The 20,665-nt window shown below is 37.6% G+C and overlaps 1 protein-coding gene across 1 annotated transcript in view; it reads right to left on the bottom strand.

The window, feature by feature from the left end:
- Positions 1 to 20,665, bottom strand: part of Grm7 (glutamate metabotropic receptor 7) — a 918,190-nt gene that overhangs the window by 40,999 nt on the left and 856,526 nt on the right. The window contains exons 9-10 of the mRNA XM_036181053.1: positions 18,488 to 18,734; positions 12,770 to 12,861 (exon numbers count right to left, since the gene is read on the bottom strand). Coding sequence (XP_036036946.1) covers positions 12,791 to 12,861; positions 18,488 to 18,734 — 318 coding nt within the window. The 3' untranslated portion in view covers positions 12,770 to 12,790. The remainder of the gene's footprint in view (positions 1 to 12,769; positions 12,862 to 18,487; positions 18,735 to 20,665) is intronic.

Raw genomic sequence — 20,665 nt, 5'->3', positions numbered from 1 at the left:
AGATATTCACAGTTGAGTTTTATATACTCTTTCTGCCCCTTTTTAGCGTCAAAATATGTTAACTATGTGGCTCCTAACTGAACAAAATGAGAACATTTGCAACTTTTAAAGATCGTGTGCATGTGTATGTGTTTAAATGCCCACAAATGCAGGGTAAAGGAAATATAGGCATCTAAGAGGCAGATGTCAATGATGCAGTGGAATATCCTACAATGAACAGAATGGTTCATGGCAAGGTATGGCCAAGCCTCAGATGGCAGTAGTACCAGGGTTGAGAGGTTCTATGTCTAGCTATACTGAAACATGAGCCTGTCCTGAGACATACTTTCACCTTCTACTGATCTTCTGTTGTTCAGAAACCTGGCCTGTGGGCCTAGAGGGCAGGGTTTATCTCTAAAATATTCTGCTTAACACCCATAAGACTTTGGAAGGCTCATTAAAGTATCTATGCCCTGCTTTCCTTACCTGCCTTCTGAGCCAAGGGTATCCCTTAAGGTTATACAAATAAACGAGTCAATTAAAATTAAATGCTTGGCACAATGGATGCTTCTTAGGTTAAGCATTCCATATGTACATCCCACTTCTAAGAATGGCTGCTCAGATATCACTGAGATGATCTCCTAGACTGGAATACCCTCTCATTTGCTGCTTCTATCTTTATATCATAACTAGCATACCCTTTCCTCTTCCCATCTTCTCATACCTTCCATTATCTCAGTTTCTGGTTAAAAAGTTATCAGTCCTTTCTCTCTGAGTGGTAAACTTCTTAGATAAGTAATATTCCACCTCAGCCTTATATCTGGAGTCTCTAATATTGCCCGAATTATGTTGATTCAGTTGGGGCTCATGTGCCATGTCTCTTTTCCTAAGACTGGTAGAGGAAACATTTCTTTAATGTGTCCCATGAAGGTAATGTTTGAAATTATGAAGCCTGCTTTTAAATGAGGTGTGTGTGCTTGTGTGTGTCTGAATGTTTCCTTTATAAGCCATGTTAGAAGGGCAGAATCTATTAAATAGCTTTACTGAAAGTGAAAGACTAAGTGATAAGCTAGGCTAGGTGGGGTTTTCTTTTTTTCTACCTCAGAATATCAACATCTTTGGCTATACTAGCCTTCTAGCCTTGAGAAAATGCAATACATGGAATGCTACCTGGGATTAATAATTCAGTCCTCTTTCTGTAGTCCTGTATCTCTAGTCCTCATTGTGGCTTGAGGTGTTCCCATTCCCTTAGATAAGTTGGTATGAGTGGCTACCTACTGTCAGTGTTCATTTGTGTGTAGAAGAAAAGACTGTTTCCAGACTACACTCGGAAACTGAGTACTCGATAATGAAAGATTTGTTGTTGCTATTCTCTCCTTGGCTTAGAATTAACTTGTCAGTTCAAAGATCTTGCAGTTCTTTAATGAGGATATGCTGGGGTATAATGAGGTGAGAATGAGTTTGAAACTCCTTGTGTCTCTAATTTATGGCTGGTTTCTTAATCTCAGTGATCTTAAATTGTACTTTTATATGTGGGATAATGCCAGCTCCTCCAACCTGATGCCTTTATGAAATGATGTTGTGTAAATAAATAAATAGGAAAACAAGGACATAGAATGTAATGTGAGGGCAAGTGGTTATAACAAAAACATGGTAGGCTTTACTTTTTATTTTCTTCCCCTAGAATACTGAGATACAAATTTTGAGTTTTAAAATTGTGTTCAGATGTGTGTATGTGTGTCTTCACATGTATAAATATGGTTGTTCAAGTGCCATGGTACATGTATGGAGGTCCAACAATAACTTGAGTTTTGGTTCTTACCTTCCATACTATTTGAGATAGGGTCTTTGTTGCTTTCTGTGGTGAGCACCCTCAAGTTTCCAAGGATTCTCCTGTCTCCATCTCCCATCTCTCTGTAGGGGATTTTAGATTACAGATGCTCATGCTTTATTTCTGACTTTTACATGGGTTTTAGGGATTCAAACTCAAGAACTGCAAATGGGTAAACACTGAACCATCTCTCTAATCCCATTGACACTGTTTTATTGTAAGATATTTGTGTGTGTGTGTGTGTGTGTGTGTGTGTGTGTGTATGAGTGTGTGGTTTTTATCTCAAAGTTCATAGAAACAAGTAATCAAGCACCTGGCAGACAGTGATGCCCAAGGTTATCCATGCACAGAACAACTAAGACATAGTCATTGGCTTTGGTAAGAAAAGCCAAAGCTTCCTCCAGCCAGCATCAGAATCCCTGAGATTCAATAAAAAATAAAAAAAGAAAACACTAAAAAGAAAAGGATTTCATAGCAGATTATCTGACATAGTCTGTTACATTGTGTTCAGCACTTAATATGATGGAGTCAGTTAATCTTATCACTAACCCCTAGGATTCCTAGTAATATCCTGTCCATTTGGAAGACGAGAAAACTGACTTACAGAGAAGAAGTAGTGTGCTCATATCACTATCGAGAGTAGGAGTGTCCAACATTTTGACATCATGATATGTTGTCGTCTACTAGTATTGAGCCACATTCACAGCTAGCTCAGGATGCATGGAGACTGTGGGTTCAGTAGCCATCAAGGCTGAAACTGATATCCACAGTTAGACTGGACGCTGTTCTCCTCAAGATGAAGGCTCATGCAGTAAAAGGTCTAGTCATTGTAGACTGCTCTGATCATTTTCACTACTTGGTGAGGCAGAGTGTGAAGCCCCTGCAAAAAATTTAAAATATGGAATCTCTTTGAGGACGTCCAGGGCTTTGATACATGGAGTTCTCTTGTGAGTCTCTTGAAATGATCTCTTGAAGATTCTCCAGCTCACTTTGCCTGCTGAAGTCACTCTGGCCCACTTAGGGCAGAGGAAAAGAAAGACACAGTGATGTAGCTTCTTGCTGGCTGTTGTCATGGAGACGAGGCCTTAAACAATAGTGCATTTCCTCCCCAGTCACAGACCCAGAAAGCAGCTTCATTTTTATTTTGTCTGAAGCAGCAGCTGTCTGGAGAGCCATGAGAAAGGGTTTTGACACAGTTTCTCACGGTGCCAGCAGAGACTTAGAGTGACTTCCAGGGATATGGTAGACACCATTTGTGTAATGACCCCCAAACTATCCCATGCTGTATTCTTTTAATGTCCTGGAGAGGCTTTGGCTGTCGCTGTTAATGGTTTCATGGATGTGCTGATTAGGAAAAATAATTCAGGGGTGACAAGGTTTCTTCTAACCTGGACAGACATCAACAATCAACAAAGCAGCTTCTCCAATCCCTCCAATGTTCCAGTGAGTACAAGATTAGGGGACCAAATGATTTGAATTTGACTGAGCGTTATTTCAGAAGCTTTCTTCATGGCCAGTCTTCTGCCCTAACTAGGGTTTTTATAATCAGTCTTTGATATTTCCTTAAATAGTGGAAGTACAAACAGGTATTGCTAATTTAATGTAAATGTCACTGCACGGTCTCAGTCTGAGTGAATTTGCGCCTACAGTCAGGAACTATGGGCTGTGTTGTGAAATGTAATGAGGACTGAGTGTGTTTAAATGTGATTTCCAAGACAGCTCTTTGATAGCTCATTGACACTTTGGCTGTAAGGCACCATTGCTCCAGAATGAATCAATACTAAATAGGTTGAAGTCAGGTCAGGAGATTTATTGATATTTCAATCTGAAAAATCTCACAGGTTTTTCCAGCCAAAAATTAGTTGCAGAAAGATCACTTGACTCAAACTTATTGGGAATGTTACAGAAAGAAAATGCAGACAAATTAGCCAAGAAGGGAATGAGAAAGCTTCAGTTCCCAAAGTTCTTCCCTAGAAGTGAAACAGAAAATTCCCGTTAATTTAAGGTGACAGAATAAAACTCATAGTTAACATTGCATAGCTACTGGACACATTCTGTTTAAAGTACTTTATCATTACTTAGTCTGATAACTACTATATAAAACAATGTATCACAAAACGATCAAAGCTGCACAGAGAGATGATCTTTGCTTACAAGTCATGAGCCGCATTGCCTGCCTTGTACAAATGATAATAACAGAACACTGGTCTGTTATTGTTTTCCTGTAAATGAGAGTGGGGTAGGGATCCCTATTGAAGCTACTCTCCTTGATGACCTATCCTGTAATATAGTGAGAACTAAGTACACTGCAAGAGACTGGCTTTCTCTGTGATTCATGCTAATGAACAACTATAAGTTTCTGTTATATGTATCCCACCACCATTTAGAGGCATCCATGTTATTCTTGAGTAAAGCTCCAAGACAGGATGCCCATAGATCATGGTCTCAAGACTTCATACTGAAATTTCTCCAATTCTTTTGGAATTTTGAGAGCAAACTGCTAGATCACTCATGCCCAAAGACATATAAACTGTGCCAGTCTCTTTCATTCATGAAATCAATTGGTAGGCTGGAAAGAAAGACTTTCTGGAAACACTTCAGATGCAGGCAGACACTTGCCTTGGCCATCAGCTTGACTGTGTGCCAGTGCAGATTGTTATTTGTAGTTGCATGTTACCTGAAGAGAAAGAACAGCTCAGGGCTATTCTGATGTTTAACAGACCACGGTAAATTAAAATGTAAAAGAAATTTGTAAACTTGACCAAAAAATAAAAACAAAAAGAGGAAAAGGGATTAAATTTCTAGAAGGAAAGTCAAGTGTGTTTGCATGCTCACCCTAGAAGACTAGTTTAATCCAGTGTTCAGCTACACTGAAAGCCAGTGTGTGTGTGTGTGTGTGTGTGTGTGTGTGTGTGTGTGTCCTTGCTATTATACAAAGCACATGGAGGAGGGGCAGGTCATGAAGCTGTGGTAGGAATTTTACTTTACTGTTCAAAGGAAGTCCCTAGTGCTATTCAGCAAGGCCAGTGAAATCTACTTCTGAGTTTAATCAGCTTTTTTTTGGTGTGTGTTCTCATGCCAGATGTGACCACTTGAAGCTTAGGTGTAGTCTAACTTTAGCATAAGTATAAGAGGACTGGAGAATTAAAACAGGCTGTGATCAGCTCCAGTGGACCTGCAGACCTGACTTTATGCTCCTTGATGGATTCTAATGAGTTGTAATGAGTGAAATGCTCTAGGATCTGGAAGATTATTTTTTTCTAAGCTGGAGTTATTGTGCTTAATTATTCAACACCAGAAGTACTGAAGAAGAAAAACAGTTACACCATGTGGTCTTATCATTTCAAGAAAGAAGGGAAAAGGAGGAGGAAAATGGGGGCAGGGAAGAGAAGGAAGGGAGGAGGAGGAAAGTAAGAAAAGGGTAGGAAGAAAAGTAAGGAAGGGGAGGAAAGAAAATGTAAGGGAGAGATGAGAAGGGAAAAGACAGATAGAGGGCAAGAGGAAAGGAAGAAAAATAACTAATGTCATTCTTCTGTGCTCTCATTGTTGGGTGATTATTCCAATCTTGAGGTCCTGGAAAGCCTAAGCACTCTAGTATCAATTAATAAGAACATGAAATGATGATAAGATAAACGAAACAGAAAGAAAAAAGCAGTACATTTTTTTTTTTCAGATGTAGAAAAGTTAATCAGAAAAGCTTCTATCCTCAAGTCCCAAGGTTGATGTCTGTCCTGCCACTCAGTCACTGGTGTCTTGCTGGGGAAGGTATCACTCAGTTCTAAGCTTTTGTTTCATGTATAGCAATAGTGACAAGAATACCTGCTGCCTCAGAACCTGGTTAGGTTCTTTGCAAACCCAGCAGTAAGAAAGATATGCAGGGATTATTCTCATAATCATAACTAACATTACAGCTTCTATTATTTAATCATGTTAGAACTTTGTAGGTAAAAACAAGTAAGTCTGCTCCTGGGAAATTCTGCATTGAATGTAAGGTTGATAATACTCAGTTTTAAAGGATCAATGAAAATTTCTGGTTTTGTTAATCAATTTTATTATATATTGGCATACAAGGAGAGTAAATATGTTTTCAATAACAAAGATGAAAGGTTTCCCATTCTGCTCTGTTATTATTCTGTCACTCAGAACATATACCAGAACTATTATTTCTACTTAAAATGTCCATTCACTTGCCAGCAGGCCTGAAACTGCCTGTTAAAGTTAATCATATGGAGCAGTACATATATCAGATAGTGTAAGTCTATGTATCCTGCAGCAGCCTTGCATTGATAGCTTTTTCTCTGTTGACCTCACCAAGGTGGAAGACTATTAATGACCCATCAGAAGACCACAGCATCCCATCTTGAAAAAAAGAGCCAACTCTACCTAGACATAAGGTTGGCTAACTTCATTGGTAATCTACATGTCATCCCTCCAACTATGATGGCTTATGGTAGACAAAATACGAAACCAGGGGCTAAGAAGATGGCTCCATTGATAAAGTGCTTGCTGTATAGACATGAAGACATGAAGAACTGAATCCATTGCTTAGAACCAGGTGAAAGCAGTGGCGCATGCTTGTAACCCCAGAATTGGAGGAATGGAGACAAGAGGATCCTTGGGACTTGGAATATGACTAGCTAAACTGATGAACTCCAGTTTCATTATGACCCTCTGTCTCAAAGAATAAGGTAAAATCCAAGTGAGAAGAATGCTCATTGGCCATCTGTGGCTTCCATGTATAGACCCACACACAGATACACACACACACACACACACACACACACACACACACACACATATAATTAAACAAAATAAATAATCATATCTAAAATATAGGGAAGGGGATAAAATCCAAGGAAAGGAAAGAAAAAGTAGAAAAGAATGGAATGAAGGAAGACAGAAGGAAGAGGGAAGGGAGGAGGAATTTAAGGGGGAAGGGAAATAGATCAGAGATGATTAAGGATGTCACTAGTATGTTCTCACATACGACCCACCTTTATGTAGGAGGGCTCTACTATACAGGATCCAAAGGTGTCTCCATGGTATCCCATTGAGGGAACTTGTTTTTATGGGAAACTGAGGATTATATAAAATGGGGCTTATCCATGGTCACAGAGATGTATATGGCAAGCCAAATATGTGACACTCCAACTACCTCCACAAGGGTCACATTCCAAGTTTAGTTTTCCTTATTCTTGGGGAAATGACAACACAGTCAAGATCATGCCCAACACTTACCAATGTGAAGCAACCATTCACATTAAAATCATCTAAAGGTTTGGGTCAGCTAAGCAAGAACACCCAAGGGAGATTTCTCTAGCACCCTCTTCTATAAGTTGATACCTTGGAGGTTACTCTGAGAAAGGACAGATAGAAAAAAAAGGAATTCAAAATCAATCTTCAAGTTGAAAGGCAAAATAAATTATGAGAATATTCATGTGGATCATAAAGGAAATAATGATTACCTTTGATTCCGAGAGTAAGTTAATTTAAAATGTGTCCATGCTTCAACTTCAGTGGAGAGAGAGAGAGAGAGAGAGAGAGAGAGAGAGAGAGAGAGAGAGAGAGAATCTGCAAAGTTGAGGTACATCTTTAGTAGTTAGAAACCATAACAGAACCATCAGTTGAATATTGAGAAGGACCTCCCTCATAGCAGTTAGATGAGGGAGAATTTTTAGTGATGAACTAAGCTGGGTTAAGGACACACATTTTTTTTCTTTTGAAATTAAAGTGACATTTGATTCTAAAAGACAAAACTTGTTATAAATAGCTGGATCTAAAAAAAAAAAACCCACTCACTTGATCAGAAAACCATCAAAACAGACTTTAGAACTATTTAAAGTTTATATGTGTGAGTTGATTGAGTCTATTTGTACCATATGATTGCAAAAGCCCATGGTGGCTAGGAAAGGGTATTGGTGCCTCTAGAACTGAAGTTACAGGTGGTTGTGAGCTGCCATGTGGGTTCTTGGAACTGAACCTAGGTCCTCTGCCAATGCAGTAACTGCTTTAACCACTGAGCTATCTCTCCATTCCCAACTTATTTCCAATGGAAATTGTCAAGTTCATGTGTGATTGGAATGATAAATGGTATAAAAAATTGTAGTCCACAGATGAAAGAAATAAGCATAAACTGTGTTGATTTTGTATGTTGGTTAAATGCACCAAAAGGGAGATTAAATGCAGGTATAGGATTTTTCACATAAAACCACAAGACAATTTTGAAACCTGACATCAGCATAAAAGTCACCACTTTAGTCTGCATGATCTTGATGGCTTTGTCTTGAAGGATACAATCCTACCTGCTGAGTTATACAAACTGAGTATTTTCTTATTCGTAATTCCCATTCACTATTGTCTATATACCAGTCAGGTTCTAGGTAAGGCTGAGAGCGTGGGGCTCACCAGGTTACTATACCAAAGGCACAGAGATAAAGGAAACTTTATCCCCACTTAGTCAGGCCTGGATGTCATGGCCTAAGATAATGTGTCCTTAACTCTGATACAGCAGCTTTGCAGAACCATTTCTCATTCCTAAACATAGCTTGACAATTGATGTACTTCTAATAAGAGCCCCATCATTTGGATTCAGAATTGCTTACCTTTGTATCCTCCATCATGTCTGAGCTCCCTGAGGAACTTGTCCATTTCTGTCTCCCATTTGTGTCACCTCAGGGCTGGCATAGGGGCAAAGCTCCTGAGATATTCGTTTGACTATCCCCCCCTTAACAGCAGTCCCATGGTTCATAAATCTTGATGAGACTGAGCCAGGCAGTGGTTCAATGCACCTTGTGATGCAGTTTCCATGACTTAAGGGCATGGTGGGTATAACTCTACTCTGCTAGTAAAACTGTGTGTGTGTGCTTTCATCTTTTTCTTTAAGTGGGATGTGAGCTGCAGAGCTGGGTGGCAGGTATTAATTGGTTTCTGAGCGTGTGCTGAGAGATCGGTCCTGATGAGATTTATTGCTGCATTTATTTCTGAGGTGATTCTGTGTCAAAAGTGGGATAGCCTTATATTCTTTGCTGTGCTATATTTAGAGAGTGTTTCAAAGTGGATTTAAAATTGAAGTGGTCTCCTGTTCAAACAGGGCCACCACACTGAATGCTAAAGAGGAAGAATCCCAATAGGATGTAAAGCCTTGTATGAGAGAGTTCTTAAAAGCTACAAGTGCTAAATAACCCCATTATATTAATGACACAAAACAAAAAAAATATTAAGATTTATTTATTTGGGACATGTGTATGTATGCATGGTATCCATGTATTTGCATGTGGGTGGGTAGGCAAGCATATGGGTGAGTGTGTATCTATAATTTGAGGCCAGAGGTTGATATCAAGTGTATTCCTTGATTATTCTTCTCTTTATTTATTTAGGAAAGCTCTCTTGCTGTACCCAAATCTTGCCAATTAGGTTAGTCTAGCTAGCCAGCTTCCTTTGGGAATCCCCTGTTTTCCCCTCCCAACAACTGGGATTGTAGGTGGACTATCACGTCATCAGGAATTTATTTAAGTGCTAGGGATCCAAATTTTATTCTTGGAAGGAAGCACTTTAGCCACTATGCCATCTTCCTAGCCCTTAGTAACCTAAAAAAATGCAGTCCCATAAGATGATATCTCAATAGTATTAAAACATGAATACTTGCTCAGAAGAACAAAACTGCAAAAATACAAAAACGTTATTATATGTCTGTATATGCAAGGCTGGATTGAACCTAATGCTTTGTTATCACACCACCATCCTCCACTATGCAACTACTATATGAAAGCAATCTATTTCCTAGCCTGAGTAAAGTATAGGATTAGTCATTTTTTTCCTTTTCTTCCTTTCCTAATTAGATGTTAAAGTAAGTATTGCTAGACTGGTAACTTGTCGCACAGTTATAAAGTTTATAAACCCACAAATGAATAGATGGAGTGATGCTTTTGCTGATGTCAGGTGTAGGCATCTGTCAGAGATGCTTACTTTGAAAACAGGTTCTTTATACAAAACAGATTTTCTAGCCATGTTATACTTTGTTTTGTTTGACTTTAAATTTGTTTCCTTTCATCTCTTACAAGCAAATGCCGTGCTTGTTGTATATGATGTATCTTTGGTGGGACACAGTGGCTGAAGTGCAGTTTTAATAGCAAATTAGCATAAAATCCACTTTACAACTGTAGTTTTCTCTTTACCATTTCATCTCCCTGAATACTTTCACACAGAAATAGATTCAAACAAGGGGCCCTTGAAGTATTTCTTTAGTTGGCCTCCAAATATAGGTAGTTCTTATTGTTAAGAGGGTGCAGTTGATGCCTACTCTTTGAAAACACATAACTTGGACCATCTTATACCCCCAATTATTTTGAACGGGAACAAATATAAAGCACATCCTTCCTTTGAGAAGATACCCTTAAATTGATCAGGAACAAAATCAAGTGCAAATATTACTTGCATCCACAAGACCATCAAAAAAAAAAAAAAAAAAAGGTGGGGAAAAATGTATTAGTGAATGAATGTGCCATACTGTGGCACTGGGAAAAGACCAGTTCACATTTATTATCCTGTGATGTGACCTGTCTGCTTCCTCTCTCAGAATCTCAACAACAAAATCTGTGAGTAAAATAATCCCATTTTGGTTTTGTTTCTAAGCACCACTTCCTAGCAGTATTTATTTTTAAATTAGTATTACATTGTGTGTGTGTGTGTGTGTGTGTGTGTGTGTGTGTGTAGGTCAGAAAACTACCCCAGGGAGTCTGCTCTCCCACCATGTAGATCCCAGGGTGTAACTCAGGTCATCAGGCTTGGCAGCAAGCTTCCTTACTTGCTGAGCCAACATGTAGATCTCTACCAATACTTTTTAACTGAAAGGTCAACTTCATATAGTTTTCTATTACATCCTTTAAACCAAAAGGCACCAACTGAGAATGGAGCTAAAGAGAATTTTTAATAGATGGATATTTAGTCTATCTTTTTTTTCCTGGGGATAATTCTTTCTCATTTATTTTCAGGAAGTCTTCTGTAAAAGAACTGTGAAATGACAAGCTGCAGTGTTTTGACAATCACTGGTACAGCAGAGACTTGAAATCTCACTGGGATATGGTTACATATTCACTGTAGGGAAGAATGCCCTATTTAAAATCTAGGACACATCATGTTGATACAGGGAAAAGGAAATAACTATGGAAACAATACATCTCAAATTAAAGACTGAGATGTTGCATCCTTCTAAAATCAACAGGAAATGTAACTACTCTTTGAAAGTAATTGTGGCCTGTCTTTGAGTACTAAGTGGATTTTTTTTAAAGACCAAGATATTATTTGTATGCAGAATATCATTCCAAAAAAAACATATTGTGTCTGGACAGTGATTTGACAGAAGTCCCATGACAGAGACACACAAAGAAAAATGCTAGTCCACATTGTTATACATAATGTTAGTCTCAATGACAAGACCTCACTTTCATAGATCTCTAGAAATAGGCCTTCCAGCTGTTTTAAAAACAAGAGAGTATATGTAGAGACAAGCAGAAGGGAGTCTTTTATTCAAATTTATCACCTAATTTAATTTTTTAAATTTCATTTTTAATACCTCTCTCTCTCTCTCTCTCTCTCTGAGTTTTCATGGGCATGTAAGTGCTTATGTCCTTGGAGACCAGAAGAGGGCATCAGATTCCTGGGGTGACATTGTTGGTGGTTGTTTGTTTGCCTTCCAATCTGGGTGCTAGGAATTCTCTCTCTCTCTCTCTCTCTCTCTCTCTCTCTCTCTCTCTCTCTCTCTCTCTGAGTTTTCATGGGCATGTAAGTGCTTATGTCCTTGGAGACCAGAAGAGGGCATCAGATTCCTGGGGTGACATTGTTGGTGGTTGTTTGTTTGCCTTCCAATCTGGGTGCTAGGAATTGAACTCAAGTCTTCTACAAGAGCATTTCACAGTCTTATCTGCTGAGTCATTTCTCCAGCCTTTCACACTATTCTCCATGCTCTCCACTGTTTATGTTTTCTACCAGTTGGACATTGCTGAATCCATGTAGACAAAGATGTTTGAAAACAAGAGATGTTTTCCACTATGATTCCATATTGCTTAGGCTGACATCCAGAAATGATAAGGACAGTAGCATCTTTAAGAATAGTCTTTTACAGCACAGAATCACTAATAGGCTAACAAAGTAGTACATGAACATGAATGGTGAGTCAGCTGATGAATGGTGAGTCAAGACAGTTCATTCATATGACCAGTTGACCAGGTCACATTGTTTTTAATACAATGGTAATAATTGGTAGAATCTCTGGCTAGTTTTGAAACTTTCCTTTGCCCTTTGTCATCTTTCTTTGACCCCTTCCCTACTTTCAGAGAACATTAAAGTTAGCTTGATTTCTCAGATAAGAAATGTGATTGACAAATCATCACTTCCAGCCATAAAACTTTCCTGTAGTTAATTGTTGAAAAAGAAAAAAAAAAGAAAGAAAAGAGGACAAAAGAAAAAGAAAAAAACTAAGACAATTAATCCTACAATGTTAGGACCAGCTATTCATATTTGTAAAGTAGATGTACTCCCAAGAATGTATACATTTATTTTGACGTACCAAGCAATGATAACTGAAGTTGATATGTGTACTTGACTGATAAAGCATGCCCCCTTTTTTCATATCAGTGATCCATACTGAAGTATGTAAAAACACACATTTAAAAATTATTTTTTTACCATCACTTATTTTAAAGTAGACTCTACATCACAATAAACAGCACCCATTCTCTAATGAGACTGGCTAGTTGCCACACGCAAAACCATGTTCTCCAGTAAAGATACCAGGCATAGAACTGGAGCTGTCACTGAGCTCATCAAACAGATCATATTTCAAAACTCATTTCTTCATATAGATAGAATTTCATATTGTCATGCATGGTGTTCATGAAAACATTTCTATTCTTAGTGTAGACAATAACACACAAATAAATGAAAAGGAGATTGTTTTCTTACCTTTTGGGAAGCAGTCAAAAGCTATACTGTTGGTGGGATAGTGTACCAAGTTACGGACTTTTGTACACTCTTTCTTACTGGTGGTATACAGTCTACAGGAAAAGTAAATATATAGGAATGTATAAAATAAATGTGCAGACAATAATCTTTTTATTATAATCAGTTACTTTTTATTGTTGTTGAAGAAGAGGCTGTAATAGAGACCCACAGACATTGTGCCCACTATTTCAGTGGATACAATAGGCTTGGGTAGACCAGTTCACCATAATTCAGGCACCTCTGAACATGGGGGTACTAGTGCCACTAGAGAACTGAAGGCAACTAGGTTTTACTGGCTTGATTTGGTGCAGCTGAGGCAACCAGTCCCCAAATAACGATCTACCTGGCTCTCTCCTTCCTGTTGCCATTCCTTTTACCTCAGCCTAGTTCATTCTTGCTGACCAGCTTTGCCTGGTTAGTCCAGAAGGATGGATACGAATAGCGCCATGTTGAGAATGTTAGAGAGATCCAAACAGATGAAGAAGCAAAACAAAACAAGAAACATTAACAAATTAGCATAGCATGGAAATGTGTTACAGAACTTTCTAGGCAGTATTATTTGTGTACAATTTGTTGCCCACATCCATTTTCCAGAAGCCTAGATTTTTTTTTTATTAATCAAATACTTTCTTCTATTGATATTTCTATTTTATGTGATTTCTTTCTTTGAGACCAGCACAGGATTTTTCTCATTTTCTTTATAGTCAATGTCAAATAGTAATTTTAAAAAAAGAAAAGAAGGTTAATATCAGAATACATTTATGTTGAAATTATCTTATTTTGTATTTAATATCTGAGATACACATTGTTGTTATTCTAATATGATCTTCCCCACGTTCTATGTTCATGGGCATGATCCCATCTGTTGTGGAGCACATCTAGCTTCTCTATTGGTTATATACTCCCATATCCAATAAGTGGGGTGTGCTCTGAGCTGCCCACCTGCCTACTATGACTTGCTCCTACTGACCTTCCAGGTTATGTTCTGCATCCACTCAGGTGTTTTGACTTGAGTTATTTCTCAGCCTGGGGACATCAACTTAGATAATGGATGGTATCTTAGAATCAGGGTAGTTACAACTTTTCATCATTATTCAGTGCAATCCTTGCCCAAGGGAAGTATGAGATAAAAGGGTAATTCACATAGAATCTGAGGAGTGTGACTGTTCCAGATGAGGAAGATACCAGATCATATTCACCAATCACAATTGAATCATGCTGCCAACAAATTGATATCCATCCAGCTTAAAAAGGACCATAAGACTAGTCATAAGCCACAGCCCAAGCATGACCACATCCTCAGATTTATTTGCCATGAACATATATATGAAAGTCAGCATTCTCAATACAGGGAGAGAGGCCAGATTCAGGAAGTAGGTGAGAAAAGCAGATTTTGAAGAAGTTCTGAGGAGCAGTATCTTGGACATAGTTAAAGTATCCAAATGAGTTTTGGCTTTTCAGAACCCCTGTGACAGAAATCACTTTTATATAAATAAATGTCTTGGAGCTTCATCCCATTGCCCTTTGGGCTTGCTAATTTTCAGTCTGAACATAGACTCTGGCAAACACTGGCCTGAGCTTGAATATGGAATATATGCACAGTGCACAGATAACATTAACACTTTGTCAAGTTTGTCTCTTTATCCCAACAAAAAAGATGTTATTCTTTAAAGCAATCATAATTTTAACTGAAGGAGCAACTTGAGAGGACCATTTCAATCCTTGAAAAGTAATGAAGTGCAGAGGGCAGTTTTAATGTCTGCACATTTTAAGCCAAGAAGCATGCTCATTTTCATGTAGACATGTGCTGTGTAGAGGTAGATGAGTGGAAGCGGTCATGCGCCAGATGGCAAGCTGCAGTGATGGAGCAGAGCCATTCAAGATGAAAGCACCAAGGACTGAGATACATTCACACTAAGTGTTCAGAGCACAGATGAATTGGAGAGCATTTCTGGTCCATTCATTACTTTGAAGTTCATACTATGCACTGGCCTGTCTTCTTACATATCTTTCACCACCTTAAAAAAGAATTTCCCCTTTGGAGAGATGCATATTTTCAAGTGCATATATTATTCATAATTTTTTTTTACCACATATCTTAAACTAAGCAAATATTTCCTGTGTCTCCATTGCCAAAATTTAGATTTTGGAGATTATTTGAGCCATTAATTAGTTTTCAACGTAATATGATATTATGTCAACATTTTATAGCATCAAAACCTTATTGTCTATTTTCATTGACTTAAATTTTCACTATTATATTAACACATATTATGCATATTTGTGCCTTTCAAATCATAGATTAAAATATAATTGAATGTGATACTATATTTTCTACATCAGAAACCTGTTTGGGGAATATTTCAAATGTTGTATTTTTTCATCTCTGGTTATTTCATTCCTTTAGGCTACGTTTCTTCCAGATAAGCACTGATGCTAATGCGATGGAGACGGTCTCCACTATGGACTCTGACTGGACATCCCAAGATTGAACCCTTGTCTTTAATACACCCAAACTTCAAGATCTGTGATGTCCAGTCTAGCAGTTACAGCTGTATCTAGCTACTTATTTAAAGTAAAGTCAAATAAAAAACAAAGATTCATTCTCTCATTTGAAAAGCTGTACTTTTAGGTGCTTGAGAGACACTGGGGTTTATGTTGGCTGTATTAGACAACACAGAATCAGAGTACACTGTTGCATGCTGATAGTGCTGTTAGACAGCTTGGGAGAAATGCAGTCTCTCAATGCTCTGCAAGAGCTGGATTATCAAAAACCCCAATGTTTGGAGGCACATCAATCTCCTGTGGTCCAGCCAATTTCTAGTTATCTTTTGTGGTATTTTAGGTTAGTGGATACACAATACCAGAAGAGCAGAATTTCAAACATCTTTAAGACTGTTGAGAGGCAAAAACTGCATTTAATTGTAATGCTCTCTTAAATTTTCTTTTCTTTCCCCTCGAATGTTTGTTATGATTCTTTATCGATATCAGAGCAACCAAACAAAAATTTAAGGATGGATGTCCAGTGAGTTCTCAGTGGGATTATTGTAATGATTCTAATTGACACTACAATATTTGAATTTTGGGGTTAGTATGATAAGGACTCTACCTGGGCAGCTTTCTCTAAATGTAGGTTATTACTTTCTGTAGAATACAACAAGCAAACACATATTTCATAGTACAACATGTTTCAGAAAAGACAGCTCCCCTCAAAACACCATCACTACAATCACCAGCACCACCACCACCAGCACTATTACCACCAACATTATCAATAGTATTATTATTGTTTTGTTATTATTATTATTATTATTATTATTATTATTATTATTATTATTATATTTAAGCTATATTGCCAAGAAAGCATGCCAAAAGAAAGATTTATGCACTGGAGATTTATCCTGCTGGTCATGTTTCAGGACACACAGTAGCAAAAAGGAACAAGCATGGGTTTAGGAGTAAAACCTTGATTAATTCAACCTTGGATGCTAGGTAGGTACACGACTTAGGCCATGTTACAGAAGCTCCCTATAGTAAGGCTTCACCAGTAAATTGAGAATAAGAGCATCTTCTCTATTGAGTTGTTGTGCAGAATAAAAGCTAGCTCTCCCATATAAAGTTTCTGTGTGAAACATATTTTAAAAGTGGCTGATACACTGTTAATGCTTGCATTTTAGAAACTACTCAAATGCTCAAGGATTGATATGAACACAAAATGTTAGCTATAGTCAAAAGTTATTAATTCTTAAGTATTGTAGGATTAGTTGTTTAAATTTATAAGTCTGTATTTGTTCATTTTTAAAATACAGATATAGAGAAGAGACTTCCAACTGTCCTAGCTACTGACTTTGGTCAAAATCTTGTTAAACTTGTGTGCTTGGGTATATATATATCCAATATATGATTAAAATTGTTATTGGAACAGAGAATGAATAAAATTTTCATAAAATGAAAACCTGGTAAAAAGTTTATTGTAAATAACTACAGAAATTGAGCTATACAGGAAAAGTGATCAGAATGATGATAATTGTAAATATAGGCATACACACAATCATAGAAATATTACTTTTGAGGGTTCAGTTTCATCTACTACATGGCCTTTAGTCTGCCTTTAACTGTACTGTCACATCTACCTGATCACTTGGAAATGGACTTTTAAGAATTCTTTGCCTCTTCAGGAATAGGATCCATTGACATCCAGTAGATGTGAAATTTGTGAGACAAATATTTTATAACACATTTATGACATTGGTAATATTACTTCCATATTCTACAAAACGATGCCGAGCTTTAGAAAAGCTCCATTGCTCTCAGTCACATGTTGCTAAGTGGAGAAACTTGGATTGGAACCCAGGTGTGTCTCACTCCAAGGTGCTTCCTCCATCACTCCGAAGGTTGGATCACCTTGGTGTGGTCTTCCCAGCTCTCATTAGCCAGTTGCTCTGGAGACATGGCAGAGCTTACATCCTCATTCTTTTTCTCCTTTCTTTTTGGATAATCCTCTTCCTCCTCTAGTCTCTCCATATAATCTATTCTATTGAGATTCTGAGTGAAGCCCATGCTTATTTTGAAAGTGTTTCCCAATATTTTGTATATCCATTCATAAATGAAGATGGGACAAGATCATGGGTCTTTGTACAGTATTCATTAAAACTAAGCTCTCTAGCCTATTGAATTTCTGTCTGTTTGGTTGCAAGCATGGGTATGGTAAGAGTAGTTCTTAATTTAAAAGCAGCATTTTTTGAATGACTTGGTGGGAAATCTACAATCTCTTTTATAAACAGAAACGACTACCATGAATACTGGTATCTGAACTGGTTAAAATATTCATGGAATGCAAATCCTAGTACTAGTGTTTTTAATCTGAAGTCTATATTTACTACCACACTGTTAGTAAAAGTGGTAATTGAGAATTTTATGCAGCTAACATCTGAGTCGATGTAGTGTTTTTTATGTGATGTCCTGTTGTTTATCCTTTGTAGGTCCTTTGCAGGCAACACTGAAGACACCCTGACTGTTAGGGATAAGGCATGCAGTGTGTTGAGTCTAACACTTATGAATAACAGCTGTCAGTTTTTGTCCTTCACAAAAGGATTTTCTTCTTCAGTGTCTTAGGAACTACTTTCTCCAAGTTTGTGCTGCCTATGGCCCTGTATACTTAAATGAAAGTTTAATAGCTTTCTCCACTATTTCCTGCTTCTGTTTTGAAAAAAACTTGCTTTGAAATAATTTTCCCCACATTCACATCTCATTGGAAGGAAGGCTTTCTTCTAAAGTTCTTCAAAATTTTAATTTTACTTTTAGGGCTGCAGTTCACCATGTATAGCTACTTCTCTAAGAGGAAGTTGTTTTCCTGGCAGGAAGTAGTCCACCTAAGAAGTCACTCCCCTAGTGGGAAGGGCCTAATAAAGATGGACATGTTTAGACATGTTTATTCCCACTGGATGTTTCTGGAGCAAAGGACAAAAAGACAAGAGAATGAAGAGAGAAGATAGAATTCTGAAAAGCTCTCTACCAAGAAAACGATAGCAGCAATGAATCACAATCTGAAGGGTAAATGTTACCATTCATCAGGGCAAGTGATCCACAAGGCAAGCTTACTCCAGAGAGCAGAAACACACATCCCATTTTCTGGAATTTTCTCATGCATGATGGAAAGATGAAAAGAGAGTTACTTACTGTTTGGGTCTATGTTTTCACAGAGTTCTGTCTTTGCCTCACCGTTGGGCCTGTCACTGGGTTTGTGTGACAGCCTTGATGACATGGTGGCTGCTGTGACTACTGCCTTGAAGCTTCGCTTCCGTTTCTGGACATTGAGTTCAGGATGGAAAATGATGATGTACACTTTCGGCATGTATAGCATCCCCAGCGCCACTGACGCACTTAGGTTCATGGAGATTGTAAGTGTGGTAGTTTGAATGTAGAGCTAGGAGACACAACACACAAGGCACTATTACAAATACAATGACCGCAGAGGGTGAGTGAATACTTAAAGTGGTGTCACAAATGACTATGGCTCTGAGAAAAACAGCCATCCCAATGACCTTTTGCTACAAAGGAAGACAGCTTGGCTATATATCTGTTTCAAAGCTTAACTGTGTTAGTTAACTTTGGGAAAATCCTTATGCATAGAGAGATCTTCTAGCCTGATGTTTAAGGGTAGACTTTTTTTTTTTATCAGATTTAAATTACTTTTACTGACAATGATAGATATAAATTATAGTATATCACAATAATCAGTAATGTTGAATAAAAGTTGTGTATTATTTTAAACTCATGAACAAAAAGTTTATTATATGATTTACTATGCATAGATTCTGAGATATTCTTTGAAAATTACTTCAATTTGTATATGATTCATTTGTATCACTTTTGTCACACAGGGTACCTTCACGAAACCTACAGAATAGTGATCCAGTTTCCCAAAAAAGTAAGACATTTTGGCTTATATGTGTTTCATAAAACATAAAAGTCAAGGTCCAGCAACTAGCTATGACTTTTTGACTCTGTTCACATTGGTAAATTGCTAATTGGATGATAATACCTTATTCTGCCATTATGTTATTTATTGTTTGGATAGTAACCACACTCTCATCACTATATTTCTGGGATAGTTAACCAGATTAAGAAATCATTTCCTGTCCAATGTGTAGAGCCATTGTCTTGGTGAAAAGGTGAAGGGAGTAGTCAAGCAGATTAAGAAATTATTTCCTGTCCAATGTGTAGAAACATTGTCTTGGAGAAAAGGTGAAGGGCAAAGGGTATATGGATTCAGGCAGTCTGTAAGGGTAGAGCCACAAATATCATGTATATCTATGATTATGATATGTCTTCTTATGACCTAGAGCTCCTTAGAAATAATATGTCTGATGTATGCATGGGTTCTAAAGGCTAGGTTTGACTGGGCAACTGGTGACCTTTACCTTTTACATCAGTTCAACTCCTAGCTCCTTGATAATGGATTGGACTGTGGTGGTCCACACCCCTATCTTCTTGTTAGACTCCATTATACATCTATATGATTCCATATGGGCTGTATCTGGGTACTTTCCAGGTGAATATGAATTCCTCAACTCTCTGAGTTCCATCATCCTGTGGACTATCTTTCAGACTTTGTATAGACTTTGTTCATTCAAGCACAGAATCTTTTTACAAGTTCTTTGTATTTAAGTTTGCTTGCTTCTATTTGACCCGTTTCTCCTTTACTTCTTAAAATATTTTCCCTGGAATGTTCTCACCCATCATCTCTTTATTTATACATTCTCCAAGGACAATTTCTTGTACAGACCCAGTATCAACTTACAATGATAGCCTTACTTCTTTGATTTTATACTGTGCCCATGGCTGCTACAGGTTTCACAAAGTTAGACCCTATCTGGAGGCATTATTCTCTACCTAATAGACAAGTGTAGGATACTACATTATAATTATTTGATCGATTGAATCACTTGCTTGACAGCTCTTTTCTACCTATACTTCAGTGGTCACATAGCCATTCTTAAAAATATATATGTTTCCATCATATCTAACCAAAATTTTGGTATTTCTGATCAAAACTCCTTGAGCCCTTTCCATCTTGCTTAGTATGCTAAAAGCCCTGGGTTCCATCTCTGAAAAAAAAAGGTTAAGTAGAAAGCATGGAGGCGCATAGGTGAGAAGGTTCAGGCTATACCTATCCCACATATACAAGTTTATAGAGATTAAACTGATGACGTTTCAGGAAATGTGCCAAGCTATTGATACCCTAGCATGGAAGGTTTGCTTCCAAGTCTCAAGTTTTTATTTTGGTGTCATACTTTGTACTTATTTTTTAGCAATGTAATTTGCAACATTTTAAATTTCATGTCAGTCTTTAGT

Source organism: Onychomys torridus, chromosome 3 (genome assembly GCF_903995425.1).
Source record: "Onychomys torridus chromosome 3, mOncTor1.1, whole genome shotgun sequence".
Lineage (NCBI taxonomy): Eukaryota > Metazoa > Chordata > Mammalia > Rodentia > Cricetidae > Onychomys > Onychomys torridus.
This window is presented reverse-complemented; position numbering and strand designations above follow the sequence as displayed.